Source organism: Grammomys surdaster, unplaced genomic scaffold, assembly GCF_004785775.1.
Source record: "Grammomys surdaster isolate TR1022 unplaced genomic scaffold, NIH_TR_1.0 205, whole genome shotgun sequence".
Taxonomy (NCBI): Eukaryota; Metazoa; Chordata; class Mammalia; order Rodentia; family Muridae; genus Grammomys; species Grammomys surdaster.
In genome coordinates this window covers 6026801-6044971 of record NW_021604650.1, presented here as the reverse complement: position 1 = coordinate 6044971, position 18171 = coordinate 6026801, and the positions used below count along the sequence as shown (strand labels likewise).

The 18171-nt window shown below is 47.4% G+C and overlaps 1 protein-coding gene across 1 annotated transcript in view; it reads left to right on the top strand.

Moving 5' to 3' along the window:
* Positions 1-18171, top strand: part of LOC114624193 (actin-like) — a 36962-nt gene that overhangs the window by 18307 nt on the left and 484 nt on the right. Inside the window, exons 6-7 of the mRNA XM_028771017.1 lie at positions 1295-1483; positions 17576-17653. Coding sequence (XP_028626850.1) covers positions 1295-1483; positions 17576-17653 — 267 coding nt within the window. The remainder of the gene's footprint in view (positions 1-1294; positions 1484-17575; positions 17654-18171) is intronic.

Here is an 18171-nt window from a genome sequence, read left to right as displayed (position 1 = left end):
GAGAGAGAGAGAGAGAGAGAGAGAGAGAGAGAGAGAGAGAGAGAGAGACAGAAAGAGACAGACAGAGATAGACAGAGAGAGAGAGACAGAGAGACAGAAAAAGATGACAGAGAAAGAGAATGCAAAATAAGGCAAAATGAAGAATAATTTGCCCAAACTTAAGTAAACAGCAGAGGTGGGATATGACCTAGACTTGTTTCACCAAAACCCAAACCAGGTGAAAGAGTAAACATTAGGATACAGCAGAGTCCCTGAAGCCAGGAAAGGGAAGACAGAGAAGGGAGAAGCAGACAATACCAAGAGGAAGGAACAGAGGAACTTCCAGGCTTTGGAAAGAGGATGGATGAGACATTGGCAAGGAGGTTGGGTTAGGCCAGGAGTAGCAGCACATACATCTAATCATGGTATTTGAAGGTGGAGGCAGGAGGATTAGCAGTCAAGGACATCTTCAGCTACAAGTGAGTTGGATGCTGTGAGACCCTGTTTCAGAGGAAGAGGAAGAGAGGAGGAGTAGCCGACTGGCGTCAAAGGAAGAGGGGAGAATGGGGAAGGGGAGGAAGAGCAAGAAGAAGGGGAAGGAAAAGAGGGAGGAGAAGAAATAGGAGGAAGGAAATGAGGAAGGAAAGTTGGAAGACTTAGAGGAGGAGTTGGAGAAGACGATGGGGGAGGAGTTGGAGGAGGAAGGAGAGCTGAAGAAGGAGACAAGGTGGAGGATGAAGTAGAGGAGGAAGAGGTGGAGGACAGTGGTTTTCAAGTGGAAGTGGCAGCTGGCAGTCTGTAGGGCAGGTGGGGCCAGCAGGTGAGCCCCACAGGGAAGTCCCTTTTATTCAAGGCTCCATGACAACAACAGATACTATGTGAGAGCCCTATCAAAAGCTGCATCTGGCTTTCAAATCTGTTGTCAGAAACCTAGGAGGAGAGGGGCATCACTTGCCAGAGTTTTCTAAACAAGGGTCCTCACCAGTTGTGGTTAGTCCTCCTGAGAACCCATAGGCATGTCCAGAATGCCGAGCTAATGAATGTGAACTGGATTTTCTTGGCCCTACAAACACCGTACACAGCAGGGTTACATCTTAGGGTATGCTGAAGAGATCCAGCTCTGTGCCTCTTGTGCAGAAGGTTCTACTTCCCCATGCTCCCTGTTCTTCTAAAGCCTGGCCCATAGCCTGGCCAAGACGCTGCTGAAGGGGTTACATGGACACAATGGCCGCCTAAGAGTGGGCCATCTCCCTATGCCCACTCCCACGAGCAGCACCCTACGTGCCCTTGCTTCTTTCTCTTCCTTGCCCTGCAGCTGACCTGGAGCACATCCGAGACCTGAAAGACAAATGCTGCTATGTAGCACTGGACTATGACATGGAGATGAAAAAAACTTCAGCACCCTCCTTCCAGAAGAAATTCACGTTGCCAGATGGCAAGGAAATCAACCTAGGGCAGGAGGCTTTCATGTGCTCAGAGGCGCTCTTCAACACCAGCCTCCTGGGTGAGTCCAGAATCAGGGGGCAGTGGTCTAATGGGCACTTGGCACAGAACACTGTCAGAAGGAAGGTGTGGTAGTGTGGTAGTGGTGGGGCGTTCTGCTTCAGGATTCTCCTGCTCTAAAATTTCCCTGGTATTAGTTCCCACTCACTGAGCCACCTCCTACACTCCTGCTACTTTGCTGACCCCTTGACTCCTCCCCGGAAGTCTTAGTCTATTCGCAGATGGGCTGGAGGGCAACTACAGCACTCTCTTCCATAGTGTGCTATTTATAACTCTGCCATTGTACAGGATATTTTATAATGGAACAGTGAGGCCAGTTAAGACAGAAACACAAGACACAGGTATTTATGAGAGCTTTAAGCATCTGAATGGCCAGTGGGTCTTTGTACTACTACTACTACTAACTACTACCACTACTACTACTACTAACTACTACCACTACTACTACTAACTACTACCACTACTACTACTAACTACTACCACTATTTCTACTACTACTTCTACTACGATTATTTTGTGGTTTTTGAGACAGGGTTTCTTTGTGTAGCCCTGGCATCCTGAAACTCACTCTTTAGACTAGGCTGGCCTCAAATTCAGAAATCCACAGGCCTCTGCCTCCTGTGTGCTGGGATTAAAGGTGTGCGCCACCACTGCCCTGCTCCAGAGGGTTTTTTAATGACTGTTGGCTTGACTACTGTGCTAATTAGTCTTCTCAATGCTGTGGGAAAAAAATGCCTGGCAAAAACAGCATAAGGAAAGAAGTGTGACTGATAGTTCAAGGTTATTGTCTATCAGGAATGCGAGGTGGCTGGCCATGCTGTGTCTGCAGGTGGGAAGTGGAAAGGGCGCTGGTGCTCAGCTCTCTTTTCTCTTTATACTGTGTCCAGGATCCAGTTCATGGTGTTGCTCACATTCAGGGTGGGTCTTCCCTTCTTGGTTAACCCAGTCTAGAAACTCAGGCATGTCTAGAGGCTTATCTCCATGGTAATTCTAGATCCTTCATGCAAACATATTAGCTTTCAGAGTCACCTTGTCTTTAGAACAATGAGTGATAGATCAGCCAGACAGTGGTGCACATTGGAATGCAGAAGAAGCAGGAGGATGACCATGAGTTCATAGTCAGCCTGGGCTACACAGTGAGCCATTGTTTCAACAAAAAGAAAATGATGGACTGTGAAATCCCCATGGAAAGGGAAAGTCATGGGAAGCCAACATTTCCTACGATCTAAGTCAAGTCATTTGGGCCATATGTGGACATAGTCTGTGGCTAGTGGGGCTTAGCTTTCTGTTCTATGCTATATAGTACAAAGTGTGAAGTCTTTCTGTGCTTTTGGTTTTTGAGATAGGTTCTTGCTCTGTAGCCCAGGCTAGTCTGAAACTCATTATATATAGCCTAGGCTTATCTTAAACTTGTGGCAACCTGCCTGCCTCAGTTTCTCAAGATGTGGGATTGTAAGCATGGTAGACCACACGGTTTTAAAAGGCATAATGCATATCAATGTGGAAAAGTCATTAAAGTACTCCTCAGAGGCCAGGTGGATCCCAGGGAGGAATGAAGCCTCAGGCTTCTGATGTCAGCAGAGTCCTCTGCCAGGCACACCTGAGGCACTCCATTGTATTAGTTCTTCAGCCCTTAGCCCAGGGTCACCCTGTACAAGGAGTGAGGGGTGCTGATTGCCATGCACTGCCCCAGAAACATGAGCTATAGACACACGATTCACCCATCATTCAAAGCTGAGGTCTGTTGCTTGCTTATGGAATATGTGACAAGTGAAAGCAGTTACTCAGTGGCACTTTCCAAGGCTGAGTCAGGACACTGCCCTACAAACACTCACAAAACAGGTGACACCAACCTTGTTTGAGCCACCAGAGGTCAGCTCTTATCAGTGATGGTGCTAGTAGGCCAAGCTTGTGACCCACTTGAAGTCCACAGGGCCTCAAGATACCTGGTGGCACTTGGGTCTATCCAGAATCTGGAAGGTATTCCTCCCTGAAATACTAAAAATGGGGAGCCTCTGATCCCAAAGCCCTCTTGTGCATTTCCCCCAGAGAGAACCAAACCAGGGATCCACATGCTCGCCCAGGAATGCATCCTGTCCTGTGAGAGATCCCACTGGAGGAATCTATTCAGTTATATCATACTGTCTGGTGGCACTGGTACCTGTTCAGGCCTACGATTCCGGCTGCAGAAAGAGATAGCAAGGGTGGTCTCTCCAGACCTCTGTGTGAAGGTATTGGCCCAAACCTCACTGGTAGCCTTCAAGGGTTGACCCATGAGTAGTTCTAGAGTGGCTAAGGTCTAGGAATTGCACCAATAAGCAAAAGTGACAGAAGTCCCTGGCATTTACATCAGAGAGAGAGGGGTGGTGGTGGAGAGAGAGAAAGGACAGCAAGCTAATCTGGTGAGGGAGGAGTGGCAGATGGGAAGGGGCTGCAGCCTACAGGGTGGGCAGAGCTGGGGTACTGAACATCTGATCAGAAGGTAGCATCGGGGATGATGAGCTATGGGGCTCAAGACGAGCATGTAGGTTCCTTTTGTATTTTACATGAACATGTGTGTATGCATGTGGACATGGATGGCATGTCCAGATTTATACATGAGTTCTAAAGATCTAAACTCAGGTCCTCACACCTCAGCCTATCACCCTACTCTTCTTCAGAAACAGATCTCACTATGTAGCCCTGGCTGTCCTGGAACTTGCTGTGTTTGATCAGCCTGTTCTAGATCCTCCTGCCTCTGCCTGAATATTAGAATCACAGGCATGCACCACCAAGGCTCCCACAACTCTTAATTTAAAAAGTTAATTTTCTACCATGTGGGTCTTACGGATGAACTAAAATTGTCAAACTTGGGCAGGTGTATTTCCTGAGTAGCTTTCTGATTAGCCCAGAGTGATGTCTTGATGTGGGTCTTTTCCTCCCTCCAGGTGGTTGCCCCTCCATATGCCAAGTACGGTGCCTGGGTAGGTGCCTCCATCTTGTGTTCTCTCCCTATGTTCAAGGACATGTGGATCACAAACCATGAGTATTTGGAAATTGGCCCTTCTGTTATATGTAGAAGAACCTTCTGACTGGTGGATTTCATGGTCCATCACCTGGGCCAACATCACCATGCCTAGGCTGAGCCTTAGTCATACTGAGCAGGGCATAATCAAAACAAGCTCACAGCAAGGCCCCCTTTCTCCTGAAGGACAGTAAAAGTGTGTAACAAGGACTGACTCTGCCTGGTGTCTGGGTGGCCCCTGTAGCATCCCAGTGCAGCAGGTGCTGATTCTTCTGGTGTTTTGGTCAGGATAAGTCAGTAATGTTGCATACCAAGTACCTCCAGGTCCCAGTCCCACAAAGTGTGGTTTTCCAGTCACCTTGCTGCCTGCACCCTGAATTATGGGTCATCACCCCCATTTGGGACCTTCTGGTAAAGCAAACATCATGTGCAACATTGTCACTCATTATGAGTTTCTTAGTACTATTTTTCTTGCTATAACAAAATACCTGATACTTGGTAATTTATAAAGAACAAGGGTTTATTTAGCTCACAGACTCAAGAACATAACACAGGCCTCTGTGAAGGTGACGTTGCCTTATTAGAACAAGGTACAGAGCATTGTGGGCTGAGACAGTAACAGTAAGGTTGAGTCCCCTCCCTCCTCTTCCTCCTCTTGTCCATTTTTTATTAGGAGTAATTTTATTTTTTTCTCCAACATAATATTTTTATTAGTTATTTGGGAATTTCAAATCATGCACTTTGATCACACTTACTTCCCAGTCCTCTCATGTCCAACCTCCCCGACCTTTGTGACTTCCCTCCCCCCAAAATAAGAAAGAAAAAAAAAGGAAAACATGGGGTGCCCATACACTCACTGGAGCATGGTCAAACTCCCAGTGGCCAGCCCCTTAAAGACAATTGAGTCCTTCTCTACCTGCACCCCTGTCAATTGAAGCTGTCAATTGAAGAGCTACATTTCAGCATCCTTATCACAATTTATAAGAGTTCTCCTTGATGGCTTCCTGTTAGGCTGTTAGTTGTGTGTATGTGTGTTGGGGGGGAGGGGAGTCCTCTTCTTTTATTATAAAGCCACAAATCCCATCAAGGGGTCCCACTCTTCTTTTAACCTCAGTTTCCTTCCAAAGCCTCCAAATACCATTAATACATAGATTTGGAGCCTTGGTTTCTGTGGTGGTTTGAATAGGTTTGGCCCCTATAGATTCATGTGTTTGAATGATTGGCTCATGAGGAGTGGCAGTATTAGGTGTGACCTTATTGGAGGAAGTGTATCACTGTGGGAATGGGCTTTGATGTCTCCTCCTATGCTCAGGCTCTGCCCAGTACAAATGGTACCCTCCTCCTGGCTGCCTGCAGAAGACAGTCTCCTCCCGGCTGCCTTTGGATCAAGATGTAGAACTATCAACTCCTTCTCCAGCACCATGTCTGCCTGGACATTGCCATACTTCCCATCATGATGATAATGGACAGAATCTCTGAACCCATGAGCCAGCCCCAATTAAATGTTGTCCTTTATAAGAGTTACCTTGATCATGGTGTCTCTTCACAGCAATAAAACCCTAAGACATCCTAACACCAGTGGCTTTAGGAGTCGTCAGCTAGGTTTCACTGTCAATCGGGGGACATGGGGGTGTTTATCACAGTTAATAGACACAAGTCACACAAAGCCCCACTCCTACAGGAAGGAGGGAAGTTATATGGCACAGGGGCTGGGAGGGTGCTAACACTCCATCCTGTGCAAGGGGTCTCAACCTTTCAGGGAATGGGGTCTTCCTGGGGTTGCTGTGAGGCCATCAGGTCTGACTACAGAAGTAGGAACGGCAGCCAAAGTCAACAGGATCAAGGCTGTAAAGGTCAATGTAAAGGTTCACACAAGGACTTGAAATCTACAAACAAGTGAGTGGGAGCACTGGTGACAAACCAGAACATGTAGACTGACATATAGTATGGGGACAACCCCAGCCATAAGAAAGGAATCATTCTGGTGCAGTTTCCATTTACAGCATTTAGAGCTCACCAGAGACTCACAGATAATCAGTAGGCAATAGGCCCTGTCTTCCCTAGCTGGCAGCTGCTTGTCTAGGCTCTCAGTTCATCTTAGGTTTGAAAAGTCACAGGCTGTCTGCTAGGTGACTGAGTCCACAGATCAAAAAGAAGGAACTCTTGTGTCCTGAGCTAACTAGGTGGGGCTCTGGGGAGGGGGTAGCACTAGATACGGGGACGATCGTGTCTCTATGAAGAACTCAGCCAGTGAGGGATTTAGGGAGCAGAGAAGTGCAATTAAGAATTTAAAAACATGTATTTTGTACCAGCAGCAATGTGCCAGCCATTTTTGCCTTTTCTCTAAGCTGACACCCAACTTCGAAAGATTAAAATAATAAACCTCTCCACCTTCACTCTCTGAGTCCCTGAGACACTTATAGTGAAGTGATGCACTATGGGATCTGACAGCAGGCAGCACAAAGTGATTACGGTGACAGGAAACCTCTCTAAATTAGGTGCTGGTGACAGTGCATGGCCCCAGTGCTGTGTCATGAAGCCACTGCAACTCCTGGACAGTAGGTGATGCCGTCTGAGACTATTGGACCTTCTAAGGCAGACTCAGAAGCCAGCCAGTCTGACAGCTTGGAGAATCAGACATGTGTGAAGAGATGGTGGCCACTGTTCTATCTGTGCCATGGGACTGAAGGAACTCCTGGGCTGAACAATAAACACACAAAGCAGCTACCTATTGACTAACAATGTTTGTTCATCAGATGCCCTTTAACCTTGACATCAAGGCATTCCTTAACCTTGATAGGCAGATGTCCTGTAACCTTGACAACCACACACCATTTTGACCTTTACAGAGGTCCCTTTAACCTTGACAGTGCATGTTGGGAAGCCACTTGCTGTTGGCTCCTTCACAAGCCACTGTAAACCACGAGGGTCTGCAGCACCACCCTTGAGAGGTCCAACCCCACAGTGGTTCTGCCAGGCCCCCAAAGGCCATGGTTGGACTCAAAACTTCCTCTTTTTATGGAACTCAAGACCCAAACTCCAAAAACCTCAAGTGAGCACTGTCTGACATAGCAGTGATATCACCCTGGGGGAAAGTCACCAGTACCACACACCGGCAGACCTTCCCACTGAACTCCATGTCTCAGAGGCACATCCCAGCAGTCTATGTGCTCCCTTGCTGAACTCTGGGTGTTCTGAGCCATGCCTCGTGCTGTTCTCTCCATAAATACTTGCATATCTGCAGCGATGGGCTCTGTGCCACTGGGGCTCTCAGACTTGCAGCTTCAGATCTCCCATGGGCTTGTAGAAACACCCTGGCCCAGGCCATCATTCAGGGTAGGAACTAGGACCTAAGAGTTTAGTCCCCAGAAGTTCTGTCCCTTGAAAAACCTAGATTAATGAATCCAAGTTACCAATTTGGGCTGGGATCCCTGAATTTTAGAGCTGACCAGTAGATGTCATCCTAACACTGGTTGCCAGATCTCATCCTGAGCTGACTGGGAGGCTGGAGGTTTCAGAGGCTTCTTGGTGGGGATAACAGGGACACCAGGGATCACCTCTCAGCTTGCCTGCCCATGCCTCTGGGTGGTCAGCCTGCCTTGTGACAGGGTGGGGTAGAAGGCGCCGGGTGGAGGGAGGTAAGGAGAGCATAGCTCCGTTTGGCATTTGAAGAGGGATCAGGGCTGGGAGAGAGTCTGTCACTGACAAATGTCTAAGGTCAGAGCCTCCAAAAAGGGAACTGTGCTAGAATCTGAGGTCTGGACCTGAGCCCCATCCCATCCCAGGCCCCAGCTGCTCCTCTGACACTGTTGTGGGACCCTGGGTGGTCTCATTCCTGCTGTTGAGAGATAACACTCTAACAAGATGCAGTTTAGAGAAGGAAGTGTTGGTCTGGCGTGCAGGTCTAGGTTATAGTCCATCATTGCAGGGAAGACAAGGAGGCTGGAACTTGAAGCAGCTGGACACATCATATCCACCAAGAACAGAGGGATGTTACTGCATGCTCAGGTACCTTTCTCAGTCTTGCATAGTCCAAAGCCCAACCTCAGGGAATGGTGCCACCCACTTCTAGGCTGGGGTTTTCTGTGTCTATTAATACAGCCAAGTCAGTTCACCCATGGTCCAGCCTAATCTAGATAATCCCTCATTGAGACCATGTATCCAGGTAAACTGTCAATTTGACAATCAAACTGGTCTCTCATACCAGGTGTCCTCAGGCAGAGGCAGCGCCATCACACCTGGGTGTGCTAGGCGGGCAGGAGGCTCTGCACAGCATCAACGCTCAGTCAAAGGTATCGCTGCTGGTGGTGGTACTGGGATGGTGTGCACCTCTTACACAGTCAGCCTCACTGCATGCCTACTAAGTATGAATCACTGTGACCAGCCTGGATCTGGAAACACAGCCCTCTCAGTTTGGGTCTTGATGGGAAGCTGTTTGGGACATGAGTGACCATGTGATGGGGTGTCTGTGGGAAGGCAGCAACTCTCACTGCACTCCTAATCATCTTAAGGTGACCCATGGGGGCTCTGAGGACCTAGCTCTCCAGCCACTGCTAGCATGGCCATGACATTGGTGCTGGCTTCTTCCCCAGGCACTGCTCAGACATCTATAGAAAGTCCTTTCATAGGGCTGGTGAGATGGCTCAGTGGTTAAGAGCACTGACTGCTCTTCCAGAGGTCATGAGTTCAAATCCCAGCAACCACATGGTGGCTAACAACCATCTGTAATGATATCTGATGCCCTCTTGTGGGGTGTCTGAAGACAGCTACAGTGTACTTACATATAATAAATAAAAAAATTTAAAAAAAAAAAAGAAAGAAAGTCCTTTCATAGCACCTCCACGGACCATTTTAGACTGCAGATTCTGTTTCCTGTAAGGACTGAGAAGGGTCCAGTCTCCTGGGCTGTGACTCTTCCCCGGGAAGATAAGAACAAGCATGTCTGTTTATTTAGGTGACATAGCACAGACAAAGCTACTCTTTATGTGCATGGGTTTTTCCGTAATGTCAAGTACCATGCAAACATGTACCCAAGGCCAGAAGACGATGTTTGATCCCATAGAACTAGAGTAACAGTTGTGAGTTGCCATCTGAGTAGTGGGAATTGAACCAGGGTCCTCTGGAAGAACAGCCAGTATTCTTAACTGCTGAGCTATTTCTCCAGCCCCAGTTTTCTCCATCTTATTCAGTCTAGGACACTAACCCAACCCAAAGAATGATGCCGCTCACATTCAGTGTGGGTCTTCCCACATAATTAACCTAATCTAAAAACTTCCTTACAGACATGCCTGGAGGTTTGTCTTTATGCTATTCTGGATCTTCTTCCTCTTCCTCTTCTTCTCCTTCTCCTTCTCCTCCTCCTCCTCCTCCTCCTCCTCCTCCTCCTCCTCCTCCTCCTCCTTTTTGGTTTTTTTCGAGACAGGGTTTCTCTGTGTATCCCTGGCTGTCCTGGATCTCACTCTGTAGACCAAACTGGCCTTGAACTCAGAAATTTTCCTGCCTCTGCCTCCCAAGCACTGAGATTAAAGGCATGTGCCACCACTGCCCAGGATCTTCTTAATTTGACAATATTGACTAGCACTCTGTATTTTCAATAGCCTTCATACCACTGACAGCTTGGAGTTGGGTTGGGGCAAGATGGAGGGTGGGAGACAGAAGGATATGGCAGAAGAACAGGCAAGATCCATGAGCATAGTGCCAGCAGGGTGGTCTGGGCCATCTAGTGCCTTCTTTGAACTCTTTGGGTCAGATAAACATTTGAAGAACACAGTTAAATTCAGCATCTTCACGCCCCTGGCATTCAGTGCCTTGGCTTTCCTCTGAAGACAGCAGCTTGTCTCAGTAGAGGTCCATGAAATGCATACTTAGTGAAAAGTCACAGGGCAGCTAGGGACCCCAGGGACCCTCACCAGAGAGACCTCCCATGTGGCCCTGTCTTCAACCTTGCAGTGGGTCCCATTGCCTGCCACGCAGATATCTGGGTGGCTGGCTGCTTTCCTTGAGCTGATGCAGGGTAGAAGTGGAGATGTGGGAAGGAGGAAGCCCCTTGAGCTGGGACCTGGCCCACCTTTCATGCTGACTGAGCATCATGACACAAGAACTCAGCTGATCAAGCCAAAACTACCTGCAGAATAATGTGAGTTTTCCTAAAACCAACAGACAAGGATGCTCAAAACAACAGATGAGCCATGCTTGCCTCCAGCCGGAACACTTCTGCCCTTGAGCTTGACGCTTGCACCCTCATGCATGATCTTTAGGAAAAATAAGAAAGGCAGTGCATATATTTTTACTTAACTTACAAATTTTTACTGAAATATTTAGCTTGGTTTAGTCTTTAAACCTCGTAAATTGTATCCTTAGAGAGATAATGACTCAGAAAGATTCAGAAGCACATAGAATAGCCTTTTAAAATATACCTAAGCAGGGTTCTCTTAAGAAGCCTGTACCCATGTGGGTGTGTGCACTATCCTTTTCCTGTATGTCTGTCTAGACAATAAATTCATTAACTTGACTTCACTATGACTCACCCAGACATTCTTTTTCAAATATTTATTTATGTTGACAGAGCCATCAAGGAAAGGCTATGGTAAGCAAATGAGTTTCCTGGAGACGGTCCACCATTTTGCATGGCTGCGATGGGTGCTCTCTGGAAAGTCATAGCCCCATGATTGCTTCTCGCTGCTGATATGCCTTTCCTGCCACTATTACATGGCCCAGTGATTCCTGGGCATCAGCCTGCCCTATTGGGTAAATTTCCTACAAATCAACATGGAGATTAACATTCATGAATTAATGCTGTTTAGCTGAATTAATGACTTTATAGCATTCCTGCTTTGATTCAAATAAATTTAAGAAGAAAGTTTAAGGAGATGGTTTTAGTTGTTTTGCCAGAAAGATGTAGTAATAAGTTGGAATAAGCAATAGAATGTGCCCTCTCCTCATAGAATAGAAAGTAAAGGCTGTGTAGTAAGGAGGACGATGAGCTTTCATAAATTACACTAAGAAGAGAATTACACTTGAGACAAATTTGTGAAAGGACAAACATTCATTCTAGGTCAGGTCCAAGGATAAAGCCACGTGTCCACTATGATAGAGCAAGGTCATGTGAAACTATTGCTTTGAACTTAAGAGCTTATAGAATGAAACCCTGCTTGCTTTTTTTTTTGTTTTGTTTTGTTTTTTTGTTTTTCGACATAGGATTTCTCTGTATATCCCTGGCTGTCCTGGAACTCACTCTGTAAACCAGGCTGGCCTCGAACTCAGAAATCTGCCTGTCTCTGCCTCCCAAGTGCTGGGATTAAAGGTGTGCGCCACCACTGCCCGGAGAAACCCTGCTTTTAATATCAGCATCCTTCTGTAACTTCCCTTTTGTGTAACATTATATCTATGAGGTAGTTTATAAAGAACTTTTGTCAAAAAAGGTATAAAAAGAGAGAAGAAATAAAGGGTGGCTTTTTGGGGCTCTGTTTCATCCACCAAATGTATATGAATATATATATATGTTTGGCTATATGTATGTAGGTATATGTATATAAATATGCATGTACACTTGTAAAATTGATGAAATAGGTGGTCGGGCCCAGCCAGAGAGTGTATGTGTATGGCTGTGTGCCTGACCTTCTTTTTTTTTCCTTGTTTTTCTCCTCTGGCTCAGGAAGCGTTAACAAACTCTAAGCCTCTTGCCTGGCTAGCCAGGGGTCCTTGAGTTAGAAAGAAAAGATCCCAGGTAAGTAAGCCTTTTTTAAAATTCCCTCCTGTTATAAGCAGGAGTTCAATTTCCAGAAGCCAGTGGCTTTTGGCCACAGAATAGCAAAGAGTTAAAGAAAGAGTTAAATTGCCAAAGTAAGCAGCTTTTGGCCATGCGATCGACTCCCTTTCACTGCCTTCCTCTGGGAACTGGATGCTGGGAAGGCCCTGGCAGAGTGTTTGTCTGGATGTATATCTATACACCATATAGGTGTTGTGCCCACCCAGGCCAGAAACAGTGTGACAGATCCCTGCAACAGGAGTTACAGATGGTTGTGAGCCACCATACAGGGTACTGAACCTGGCTCCTCTGGAAGAGCAGCTGATTCTCTTAACCACTGAGCCACCTCTCTAACCTCTTGTCTTGAAATGCTTTGTGTGTGTGTGCATGCGTGTACATGTGCATGTGGATGAGTGTGCGTGTGTGTAGGATAGAGTTGGTGTCAAGTGCCTTCCTCAGTTATTTTCTTATTTTTTAACCCCCCCCGTCTCTCTCTCTGTGTCTCTCTGTCTCTTTGTCTCTCTGTCTCTGTCTCTGTCTCTGTCTCTGTCTCTCTCTCTCTCTCTCTCTCACACACACACACACACACACACACACACACACACACTACATGACACCAGGAAAATGGCCAGGGTGGCTGTTTCAGAGACCTAAGTGAACATTAGCCTTGCTGACCCCTGGGCTTCTCTGTACAAGTGAGGGTAATAGGCTTGACTTCAAAGCCAGTGTCCTGCTGTCAGTAATGTCCCTGTGACATATAACCACCAGCAACCATGTCCAGATGTCAGCAGTTGTATTTGGTGGGGGAGGGGCAGACTGGAGATGGGTGAGTACCGAGTACCCCTTTTACAGTACGGGTGCTGTCTTTGTGTAAGATCTTTGCTCCACAGTGGTAGGGGTCAGTTGAAAGCCCCCTCACTTGAGTGAGGAGATCTACGAGTGCAGATATGAGGGTGGCAACTATGGTAGTTGAACTTGGTTATCAATTTGTCGCCTGAGAAGCTGGAATTTCAATTAGGAATTACCTCCATCAGATTAACTTGTGGGAACATCTGGACTTTTTTTTTTTTTCCTGATGTGGAAAAGCCCAGCCCACTGTGAGTGGTGTCATGCTTAGTTAGGTGATCAGTCTGGGCTATATGAGAAATCCAGCTCAATGTGAGCCTTGGATCAAGTCAGTAAGCAGCATTCCTCCATGGCCTCTGTTTCAGTTCTTTCCTCCAGATTCCTGCCTTGACTTTCCTTGATAATGAGACATAACTCATAAGCCAAACAAACCCTTTCCTTCTAAAGTTGCTTTTGATCATGTTGTTTTATCATAACATCAGATGCCAAATGAGGGCAAGGACCCACTGGGGACCCAGCGTTGCTGATCACAGTTCCAAGACAAGCCAACACAGACACCTGTAACAGCCATGTAACAGCCTTTTCTGTACCCCAACCCTGAGCATCCCCTCTTTGCAGAAGACCTGCAGGTAAAAGTCCAGGTACTACAGCCAGGGCGCCCAGGGCAGACTGCTCTAGTGGAGCCAGGCTGTGGTGGGTCATGCATGACTTTGAGCCAGACTTCACCTTGTGGCCTCACTGGTGAGTGTGGGATGGTGAGATTATCCCACTGACAATGAGGGCCACATCAGAATTGTACCATGGCTTGTGATATCTTACTGCTATTAGAGGAGTCTGGCTCAGGCTTAGAGACTTGACAGGGCTGCTTGCTCCCACCCAACTGTGGTCCAGCTCATCCTAAAACCCATGGGTGGAAGTCCATCTCTCAACCCTCCACTCACTTCCACTCAGGGCCAGAAGTCAACAGGAGTCCACTCAAGAGTCTACAGTGCAGGAAGTGGGGACAAAGCCTTTCAGATACCCAGATTGCACTCCAATATGAATTTGGGTTCAAGGTCCCCAGGATTGCAGCCATTTAGGCTGTGGAGGCAGGCAGAACACCTCCTGCCATGGCCATCTGCGTTCATGTGCCTCTGAACAGCTAAGTGCCTGTGAGAGCCGGGAGAGGGATGAGCGGAGGTCCACCATCTGTCCCTCGCTGTCCAGGGGGAAGCTTCAAAGCTGCCAGCTAGGCCAGAATGTCCAGCTGTTCCCCTCTCAGGAGAGAGTCCAGCACAGTCTGTAAAACTTGCTCCCACAGCTGTGATGGGGCCTTCAGGGACCTGTAGGCTGCTGGCTGATCTTTACTTTAGAAGATAAACATGCTGGTTACGGAGAAAGGGAGTATATACCCTTCCTCCCTCCAGCTTGCTTCCGTTGGCAGAGCCATGCTTCTGAGCAGCTTCAGGCTGAATGATGGTTAAGGAGGGTCTGGGGCAGGGTATCACAGCCTCTGTGGCTCTAGTATAATGCACAGATCACCAACTGGAAGGGGCTTAGCTCAGGCCCAGGGAGCTATGGAAACTCCCTTCGATGGGGCTCATTTTTGAGACCCTTCTTCTCTTCCTCCACAGACTCAGATTTTACTAAAGCCTTACTCTGTTACCACAAACAGCTTAACCTCAGTACAGTTCAGTAGCCAGAACTGGCATGCTCAAGTTTCAAAGGTGGCAACTTCTGTCTTGCACAAATGATCTGGAAAATTTTTCTATCTAAATTTACTCTTTCCTCCTATTTCTTCCTAGCTTCACCTGACCAGGGTACATACTGATGTTTAATGTTCAAGAGACCCCTATCTCTAACAAACAGCCCATCCTAATAGGGTCAGCAAATTCTTCTGTAGCAGGCTGCCACAGGCAAATTCAGCTTCTTTACCCAACTCTCTTATCCATCACAGCTAACCCCCGTGCCTGTTTTCTCTGTGTCCAAAAGGAAGATTACCGTAAAAGTGGCAGAAACTTAAAGAGGTTACTCATATTGGTCCTGTAAATATCATGGAATAAATCTGGGCTGCCCTGATTGCATATCAGAGACTGAATAACTCTATACCTGGCCGATTTGGAGAGTGCTAGTTGTGTGTCCCTCCAGGATCAAACTCAGGACCACCATGTGTGGCCTTGCCCATTGGACTATTAGACTCTCTTACCTCATTAACTGCCCCGAAACGATGATCACTCCTACCCCTTATCTCTCCCTTGTTGGTTTTGCAGACTGCTTTAACCCCTCAGGGACACACTTTTCAGGCACACTGGATTCTACAGAGTGTATAACACCCCGACCCTGAGTACTACCCAGCCCTCATGTTTGAATGTTGTAACATCTCAATCCTCTGCAGTGCTCCAGTGTACCACTGCCTACCCTCTGGGTGGTCTAGGACTTGCACCCTGGTGTTCCTTTTCCCAAAATTAGGAGTGGTACTTGGTGAAGAACCCCTGCTGGTTCCCATCACAGGGTTTGTTGTGGCTCAGCACGGAGGACAAGAGGTTCAGGTCTTACCCTTTCTTGTAGCTCCGGGAATAGACACTGGAGAAGAGGACTGACTACTTCTCTAACCATTATCAGTTTCCTCTAAGTTCATCCAGGATCTCCAACAGGTGACCATCCTCACCCTCCAGGGCAAAATAGACTCACTGACTGCCATAGTGCTGCAAGATCAGCGAGGATCAGATTTACTAACAGCAGAGAGAGGTAGTTTTCTCCAGGGAGGAATGTTGCTTTTACGTCAACTAGTTGGGTATAGTAAAGAATAAGACGCAACAACTCCAGACAGATCTCTAAAACATAGGAAGCAGCTTCATGCCTCTGGCCAGTGGATCACTGATAGTCCAGAATGGAATTAAATACTACCCTTCTTACCCCACCTCCTTTTCTTAACACTAGATTTCTTCAACAACAAATCCAAGATTTCTAACCAGACTTTTAATCAGTTGCTATTATAGGATTACTGGCTCCTAGCTAGGAAGACAGAGGCCTGCAACTCCTGATTCATACCCTGACACTGAAGATCAAACTTGCCCTAAAAACTTCAATGCCCCCATTCAACAGGAAGTAGTCTAATGATTACATTGCTCCTTTCTTGACGCTGATTGTTTATTAGCGATGAACAAAAAGGAGGTTAATTTAGGGTAAAGGGGCCAAGGAAAACAACAGGCTTACCCTGGTCTGAGCCCAAGACCAAGGCAAAGGAAAAGAATTGCACCAATCTCTGAATTTACTCCAACATCAGGCCACAATTACCCCTTCAATCCCAGGCCACTCTGGAAAGTTCCACTCCCCACCCCACAGGAACCCTTTATAAACCCTGCCTTCTGATCAGTTCCCTGCTACAGAGGGACCTGTGCTTCTCCCAGTGGTGAGGTTCATGGTATTCCTTGGCTCCCAAGTGCCAGGATAGAGGATACCTTTCCCCTCAGAGTTCAAACACAGACAATGGCTCCCCCTGGTGGACTCTTATTGGGTTGTATCGAGGCCTGCCTTCCCTGTCCCAGACCTTTCAGCCACCTCACCAATGCTTGGCTTTTGTGTTGTTCTGGCATCCTTCCAACTACTGGCCCTGGTCAGCAGTTTCCAGAGAGCCACTTGGATGGCAGCTCTTGTCTTCTGTGGACAGAGGGACATGCGCAGTCCAATGTGAGGAAGAAAGCCTCGGTGCGTGCAAGTGTGAGATGCAGGTTGAGCTAACTTCCTAGCAACTGTTCTCCCAGGGTGACTTTGCCACCCTCCCCCACCCCACGGCCCCTCATCCACACAATAGTGGGCAGTGCCTGCAGATAATCTTGATTGTCATGACTAGGGGAGGAAGTAGGCCTCACATCTAGTGGGGTAAGATCACAAGGGACACAGCCAATCATGTGCACTCAGCCCTTCACTATAGGAAGGTCCATACCCACAGATGGGTTGTAGACCAGCCTAGCTCCTGAAGGTGGAAAGGAATAGCCTCTGCTGGTCTCATCCACTGTCTAGGAGCCAGGGAGCAGGCTCAGAAGTCTGAGTATAGGGAGAGCATAGACTTCCTGGGGCAGGGTGTAGATGGGGCTTGAATTCACCCCAAATCCACATGGCTGAGATTCCTCCTTTACCCTCACCTGTCATCTTCAGTGAGCCAACCTGACTAATGCCCGGGGTGACAATAGACTCAACTGAGAAAATGACCTAAATATCCTAGCTGCAAGACACACATGCTTGACTAGCTTCTGCCCAGTAAACTGCAGTCAGTAGGATGGGGTACGCCCTCAGGACCCTGGGGAGCAGAGCCACCAGAGCAGTAAGAGAAGGGGTCAGTTACAGGTCACCTGGTGAGCCAGGAACACCAGCAAAAGGATGTGTGGAGTATGGAGTTGGAGATCAGATGAAAGCTTGCTATTCCACCACCACAGCAACCTGATTAAAAAGCTGAAGGCCTCACCTGAAGGATGGACCCCCCTCATCCTTTGCCCCATCTCTACCCTCTAACCTAGAATACAGACTCAATGGCTGGTGCATCAAGAACAATGTGGAGCTGATGCTGGAATTAAAGGCAGATGAGCTGGGTCCAGGTGAGAGGGAGACAGCAGTCTCATCCTGACTGGCTATGTGCTGAATGACTTTTCATGAGAGAGAAATAAAATCGTGCACGGCTTACGCCAGCTACTTAACTACTCTTTATGAAGTAAAAACTTATCCCACATGAAGCAGCAGCCAGCATTCATGAAAAATCTATTTTATGCCAGGCAGTGGTGGTACACACCTTTAATCCCAGCTCTTGGGAGGCAGAGGCAGGTGGATCTCTGAGTTTGAGGCCAGCTTGGTCTACAGGGTGAGTTCCAGAACAGTGAAGACTACATAGATAAACCTTATCTCGAAAAGAAAAATCTATGTCAATATTTTTATAATATATAATTTGAATACCTTATTTCTGCTGAGGCCCAAAGACTGCAAAGAAATCACCCAGGATCACACAGATGTAGGCCCCAGTTTTCACCATGACACCAGCCCAGACTGCTCAGAAGCTGGAAGTCTTCCTCCTTTCATCTTGGAAACCCTGTTCTCTCTCTCTCTCTCTCTCTCTCTCTCT